Here is a 7319-nt window from a genome sequence, read left to right on the forward strand (position 1 = left end):
CAGTATTAGAAATCAGGGTTTGGGATGCACAGGCAGCCTGTGGAAGCCAAGACCACACGTGGCTCTAGGGAGAATGAAGAGGGAGAACTTGGAGCAGGGGGAAGTCCCCTCCCGAGATGGCGTCCTTGGTGGCACCCTGTGAAGTTTTGATAGTCACATGATTGCTGGGGAGGGCTTGACCATGCAGAAACCCAGCCCGAGGCTTGCCAAGAGGGGAGTAGGGGAACATGCGTTCAGGTGCTTTGGGACACATACTACTGTGAGAAATAAAATGGTAGTATGTATGATTATGTTTAGTTCCCTTTCCCAAGATGGGTCCAGCTATGTAGGGATGGTGATCCACAAATAAAACTGGTCAGGCACAATCATCACCAGACCAAGCTTGTTCACGCTTGAGCGTGCGCCCACAGCCCACAGCGGTTTACATGCTGCAGAAGCACAATGCTGGGGTCGCCATGTTAGTCACAGCGTTTGGCCAACCAGAAAGGCCACCTGTTTGCTGAAGAAGGAGAAAAACGAGATTAGGACCAGATTAGATTTCCTTTTTTTATTTTTGGCAGCTGGCCTATATGAGGATCTGAATCCTTCACTTTGATGTTATCAGTACCACGCTCCCCCAAGTGAGCTCACCAGCCAGCCATAGATTTCCTTTTATTCTTTGGATCTTTTGCTCATATCTTCTTAAGCCCCTGCCTCCCTTCCTTTTTTTATTTTGCAGGCGGTTCATTTGGAGTGCCCTGGAATGTTAGGGAACTTTAAAATGGCTCTAATCCTCCTTTGTCCTGGTGAACTTTGGAGAGTGGAAGGATCTTTTTAAAACCCAAAGCATGTCGCGTCACACCCTACTCAAACTCACCACTTTGCCACACTGATAATCAACATCAATAGGCCCCATGTGACACAGCACCTGCCCAGCCTTCCCAGCTGCACCTCCTACTCTCTCTCCTGCTCCCTCACCCACTGGGCTGCTCCCCAGGGCCTTGGCATTTGCAGCTCCTTCTTCTAGAAGCAATCTTGCCCTTTCCTCTCGTCGTTCAGGTCTTGGCTCAAATGCCTCTTCCAGAATGAGTCCTCCTCTGAGTTCCCAGTCCCCCAAGCCCCCAGCAGTGTCTGCCATATCACCTACCACAGTCTTCGGGACACTTACCGCTCTCCCCACTTGACATACAAACTCCACAGGGACGGCAATTTGACCTTTTCTGTTCACCTGCACATTCCCTAAGGCCTAGACAAGTGCCAGGCCCAGAGCTGGGGCTCATCAGTAGTGACAAGCAGAATTATTTAACCGAGTTGGAGACCCTGACTGAGGGGCTGCTGGAGGCCTCATCTCAGCGGTGCGCCATTCTGCAGGCAGCGTGCTGGCCAGCGCATGCAGCAGAGCATGTGAGGGAGACACAGGCTGCCCCACGGCTTCTATTTTCATCTCTGCAGCTGCACTGACCAAGCAAGGTTAACCTCAGAGGCCATGAAAGACATTATTAGGGTCATGTGATCTGCCAGGCCATGACCACTTCCTTTTTAAAAAACCTCTCCTCCCAAGGAAAAAAAACAAAAAAACCCTCCTCCTTCCTGAGGCCCAAAGCAGATGCAAGAACTCTGGCCGCTAGAATCCTGCCAGAGTTTGCAAAAGTTGCCTGCATGGCTGGCCTTGTAGTGGCAATGAGTTTGGGCTTTTGAATTTTGCTTCCTTGAGCAATGGGCAGCCTCTCAAGTGTGGTGGAGCAGGCTGCCTCCCGAGACTACTGGGCAAGTGGACCTGAGGAGCCCTTTTGCAAGCTCCCTGTCCGTAACCTGCAGAGGTAGGCTCCTGGATGCTGCAGGTGGGCCCTCTTAGGGACAAGTCTGCAAAGCAGCAGACCAGGGGAAACCTGCCTCTGTGGTCAGAACTGAAATGGGCTTGAGCCACATTACTGCAAATTATGAGATTAGCAGGCTGACTCCTAATGGCCACCAATGGCTTATCTCCACGTGCTGCCTGGGCTCAGGGGACACCCACCTCTCAAGGAACTCATATCTCAAGAAAGTAAATGTTTCCACCTCCCTCAGAGAATACTGCCCTCCAAACCACAGAGGCTACTGCCCACTGTCTCCCCTCCCACACCATTCTGTGAATGCAGAGCAGAAGCAGGGTGGGAGTTGTAGGGGGCCTCGCACACCACAATGCTATGGTGCCTTTGGTGACGTTTACATGAGTGATGACTAGGGCCTACCAGAAGTCGTGCCACGCGTGCCCCAGGCATATAGAACCCTGTGGGGACAGCAGTGTGAGGAGAGAACCGACTCCTGAGATGCAAGGGCCGAGGGGAGCCTTCATTCTCCATTCCTTCTGTATCACAGAAAGTCCACAAAATCTCTGAGAAGTATTTTTTTATTCTTTTGTATTCTCAAAGCCCTTTTCCAAAACAACATTTAAATTAGTGTTCTGTGTTGACATTCAAAATAAGAAAATCAGATGCAGTGGCTTCATCGTTTTAGTTTCTTTCCATTGTCCCAGGAGCGCTCTGGCCCTGTTCTCCAGGCTGCAGGGAGCAGCAGGCCCCGTCTCTGCTGCAAGCACGGCACACTGCCTCAGCAGGGCTCCTTAAATGTGTCCAGATTCCCACAGCTAGGGAGAGGGGGACTAGAGGGGCTCAGCGGTACTGAGGGACTGAAGACCAGCTTCAGGGTTCTGTACCGAAACCCGCTCAGCTCTTTTCTTTGCCTGTAACAGAAACTCAAGGCTTCTTGTGGAAATGTCTTCTGTGGGTACCCAAAAAGGTTAAATTCGCCATGATTGTTCTAGGATAGGGCTGCTGTGCAGGGTGCAAGAACACACATCCCAGACCTTCCAAAGTGCATCATTTACAGTTCTGGGTGTGGCTGGCCCAACAGGGACATCGGCTCTTATAGTCGTGCAGGTCTAAGCGCGGTGCTTCAGCTCCATCTTGGCCACTGTTGCCCGGTGCACCTCATCGGGGCCATCAGCAAAGCGCAGTGCTCGGGCCCAGGCAAAGAACTGAGCCAGGGGGTAATCGCTGCTCAGGCCTGCTGCTCCGAAGGCCTGGCAGACACAGGATGGGAAGGAGAGGAGGCCCTGGGTAAGTCTCTGAGGGCCCCAAAATATGAGCCTGCTCATAACAGCTATCTTCCTGGGGATATCCCCTACTTACACCTACGTGGTATGAGAACTAACGTTCCAGGATGCTAGATTCACCAAGCCTGCTCTGCAAGGTGGCTTCTGCCACTGGGAAAGCACTACGTTAGGGTCAGCTGTTAGGATTTGAGAAGATGTCCCTGCATGGTTAGGAGGCTGGGCTCTGGTGTTATGAAGACCCAGTTTCATGTAAATTTGAGGTCAGCTACTTGCAAGCTGAGTGACTGACAAGTCACTTCAGTTTTCTGTGCCTCTGTTTCCTCAAATTCATAATGGGGATAGGATGGGCCCCTCCTTGGGCTGTTCTAAAGAGGAAAGGAAAATGGCTGCACAGGGCATGGGCAACAAGGGGTGGTTGGCGGGGCTGACAGGAGGCTGGGCAGCTGAAGGTGAGGCATTTCGCATCTGGCATCTGCTAGCAGCCTGCTCTGTGCTCACCTGAATAGCGCGATCAACCACTCGGCAGGCCATGGTAGGGGCTACCATTTTAATCATGGCAATATCTAAAGCTGCAGCCTGCAAGGAAGAGGAGAAAATGTGGTTATGAAGACCCGAGGGCAGAATGCCTGGAAGAACCCTCAGTTCATGGGGAGGAGTAAAAAGCAAAGGCTCAAAACAGTGTCCTGCAAGGAAGAGGAGAAAATGTGGTTATGAAGACCCGAGGGCAGAATGCCTGGAAGAACCATCAGTTCATGGGGAGGAGTAAAAAGCAAAGGCTCAAAACAGTGTCCTTGAGGTGATGCTGGATGTTAGCTCAGGGAGGCAGCCCCTGCTTGGAACACGCTGTGTGCAGCACCTAGGGGGCGGAGGGCATGGTGCTGGTATCTACAAGGGTGACTCAAGATGTCAGAAAATGTGAAGCCTGGTAAAGGATAGACTCGGAAACATGGATGTCTTCCCAGATGACAGGGGATATCGCCAGCACTCAGAGGAGATGGCGGTAGGGGGGACTGTGCATTTTCAGGATCACCACCAATTATCTCCAAGTGACTGGACCAGCCAGGGCTCCAGGAAACTGAGCTACCAGGATCTGCCCTGGGTCAGGGCGTTCAAGTGGGGCACCCGAGCACCTCCACCATATCCAGCACCGATTGTCAAAGAGTTGTGAGACTGGGTCATCCCCGCAGTGCTGAGGCTCCTGGCTAGATGGTGGACACACACAGAAAGCTGCAGAAAGCCGGACACAGCAAGGGTCAACATGGGCGTCGTGCCTGGCCATTACCAGCACTTAATACGAGCCTTAATTAATGAATAATGTCACACTTGGAAATAAGCTTCTATTTTGACTAATTCTATATCTGATCCTTTCTTCTTTATTTTTGGCAGTACAGGAATCTGAACCCACGACCTTAGTGTTACAAGGCTGCACACTAACCAACTGAGCTAACTGGCCAGACCTTAACTCTATATCTGAATTAAGGCCAGTGGCAGGTCCTTTATCACTTGCTTACTCTTTGTTAGCCTGACCCCTGCACCAGCGTGCCCTGTGAGTCCAGGCTTACCAGGGGGCCATGTGGCCCCATCAGACCCACTGTCTTGGACTAAGAAGTTCGCCAGGTCAGTAAAACAGAACACTCAGTCTTCTTTTATTGTGCCTTTTCTATTTTTGAAAAGCTGCCCAAATTGTTCCAAATAGAGTTGAAATAAAGTTTTTAATGTCAAGAGGCCCAGCTCTTTCTCTCTAGCTTGCTGAATGAGGAGGGAAGACTCAAAGTGCTCACCACAACCTTGGACCTCTGTCACCTGAGTGGCCCCTCCGAGGTGCCCCTTGGCCTCCTACCTTATTTCCTGCCACGTCCATGAGGTGGGCAGCTCTCAGCACCAGCAGCCGAGCCTGCTCAATCTCCACACGTGACTGGGCAATGTCGGCCAGGACCGTGCCCTGCTCCACCAGGGGTTTCCCGAAGGCCACGCGGGACCTCACCTGTCGATACAGGAGACAAAGGGCTAAGGATGTGCTGGGCTAAGGGTGGCCATGAGAAGCGTGGGGCTGGTGGCCTCCAGAGGTGTGTGGAGGCAGAGACGAAAGGGCAGGAGAAGACAGTGAAGGTGGGAGTGTGCAGCTTGTCTGCCAGGTTGCCAGTTCTCTGGCCACTGACAATTTCCAGGGAGAAGATCTGGATGCAAACAACATTCATGTGAGCCACACCGAGCCACAGTCAACATGGTGGCTGCACAAACCACTTTCAAGAACCCTTTACTTGGGCAATTCAGCCTCTGCTGGGCAGCAGGAGCAGTTCTCTTGGATCTGAGCCTGCATCTGCGCAACGCTACTCCTGGGAATTAGGGAGCAGCTGTGGCAGGGCGAGGGCGCCCTCTGCTGACTGTGGCCCAGCACCACGCCCCGTAGCTCCACCGGGTTGCCAGGGTCCCCTTGTGGGCAATCTGATCTGCAACGCATTTTAGTCTGAAAGCCACCAGGCATCAGAAAAGGTTGTAGGTATTCTTTTTTCTCCCTTGTTTTATTTATTTATTTTTCCTAAAAACAATTTTTACACAAATAATATATCTCGTGGCACAAAAATTATCAATTTTCAGGCCAAAAAAAAAAAAAAAAAAGAACACCTAGTATCCTACCACCTAGTTGCCTATAGTTTATATTTGGTAGATATCCTTCTAGACTTTTTGTATATGTATATATGTATATATATATATACACACACACATATATATACATATCTACTTCAAAAAGTTCATGGAAAAATATAATTAAAAGATAAAATGAATCCATGAACTTTTTGAAGAACCCTCATATATGTATGTTTTTTTTTTTTTAACAAAATAGTTATATTCTACATATTGCTTTGTAGCCTGCTTTTTTAAATTTAAGAGTACATAGTGAACATCTCTCTATGTTAAGAAATAGATTTCCACGGCGTCGTTTTGGATTCTACTGCATGTCCATGCACCATGGTTTATCTGACCCACTGTTAGCCTTGTTGGGTGTTCCCAACACTTTGCTATTAGAATCGGTAGTGTGGGGAGCCTCCTAGTAGCAGATCTTTTACAGATTCCTAATTACTCCCTTGCAACCAAGTCCTGAGTGCAGTTGCCATGTTACTGCTGGGCACTTTCTGGATACTTTGACACACAGTCAAACTGCTCTACCAGAAGGTTGGTCTCAGTTTTAATGCTGTATTGCGTTGAAGTACCATACCCAACTCCATGTTATTTTCAAAGAAATAAAGAGGAACATTTTATTTTCAAAGAAAAAACTGATCAGTCTCAACTCAAAAGGTTGTAAATCACAGAGGGTACGCTCAGTAATCAAAACTCATTGACTGCCTCTGTTCTTTATGGTGTCTCTTGTGAACACTTGTTTTGGTTTCAAGGATTTGCTTCCTCTTTGTGAAAGCAATACAACTGATTTGGATTCCTGTTCCTGACAGGAGCTCTCTTTTACATAGGTTTCCAACCTTTGAGGAAGTCACAGCAGAAAAGTTTTCTGGACATGCTGGGGGAGCTGCATGGTACAGGATGCTGGAACTCAAGAGACAAAAACAAGCAACACGAGTTCTCCCCGGTGTCTGATTTTGAACCATGTGCTAGGAACACAAATGGCTCTTGGCAACCCATGACCCTTTGGACCTTGGAACATCGCCCTCTGCTGCCTAGCCTTTTGCTTTTGGTCACCTCAGCGGAGCAGGGCCCATTCTGTTCTGAATTTCAGACTGCAGCAAAGTAGCAGATGCAAAGCCCAGTCATGGACACAACTTCTGGGCAGGTGCATTGCCTTGCTTCCCCTGCTAGGTCTGCTCGCAGATAGCAGGTAGGATTTGTAGTCTGACAGCAAAGCAGCCGGTGGTTTGGGGCCAGTGCTGGGGGCACGGGGAAGCACTCACACGGGCCTTCAGGAGCGCCAGGGCCCTCTCTGAGGACCCAATTAGTCTCATGCAGTGATGGATTCTGCCAGGACCCAACCTGCCCTGTGCGATCTCAAAGCCTCGGCCGGGGCCCAGGACCATGTTCTCCTTGGGCACACGCACGTGCTCAAATCGGACTTCTCCGTGGCCACCTGAAAGACCCAAATGATTACCTTGAGCCACCTATCAAACCCATTTTCCTTGGATGTGTTTAGTCCTTGCCTCAGTTTCAGTTATCGGCTGGTAATATTCCTGTCCCTTGGTTAGCTTTCTTTTTTTTTTTTTTTTTTTTTTTAATTTTTTTTTTTTTTTTTTTTTTTTCC

General features: G+C 49.6%; 1 protein-coding gene across 1 annotated transcript in view; it reads right to left on the reverse strand.

The window, feature by feature from the left end:
• Positions 1–2350: 2350 nt before the first annotated feature.
• ACAD10 (acyl-CoA dehydrogenase family, member 10) overlaps positions 2351–7319 on the reverse strand; it is a 53011-nt gene continuing 48042 nt past the window's right edge. Inside the window, exons 17-20 of the mRNA XM_008572708.1 lie at positions 6976–7148; positions 4914–5057; positions 3572–3649; positions 2351–3040 (exon numbers count right to left, since the gene is read on the reverse strand). Coding sequence (XP_008570930.1) covers positions 2900–3040; positions 3572–3649; positions 4914–5057; positions 6976–7148 — 536 coding nt within the window. The 3' untranslated portion in view covers positions 2351–2899. The remainder of the gene's footprint in view (positions 3041–3571; positions 3650–4913; positions 5058–6975; positions 7149–7319) is intronic.

This window comes from Galeopterus variegatus, unplaced genomic scaffold, assembly GCF_000696425.1.
Source record: "Galeopterus variegatus unplaced genomic scaffold, G_variegatus-3.0.2 Scaffold823, whole genome shotgun sequence".
Classification (NCBI taxonomy): domain Eukaryota; kingdom Metazoa; phylum Chordata; class Mammalia; order Dermoptera; family Cynocephalidae; genus Galeopterus; species Galeopterus variegatus.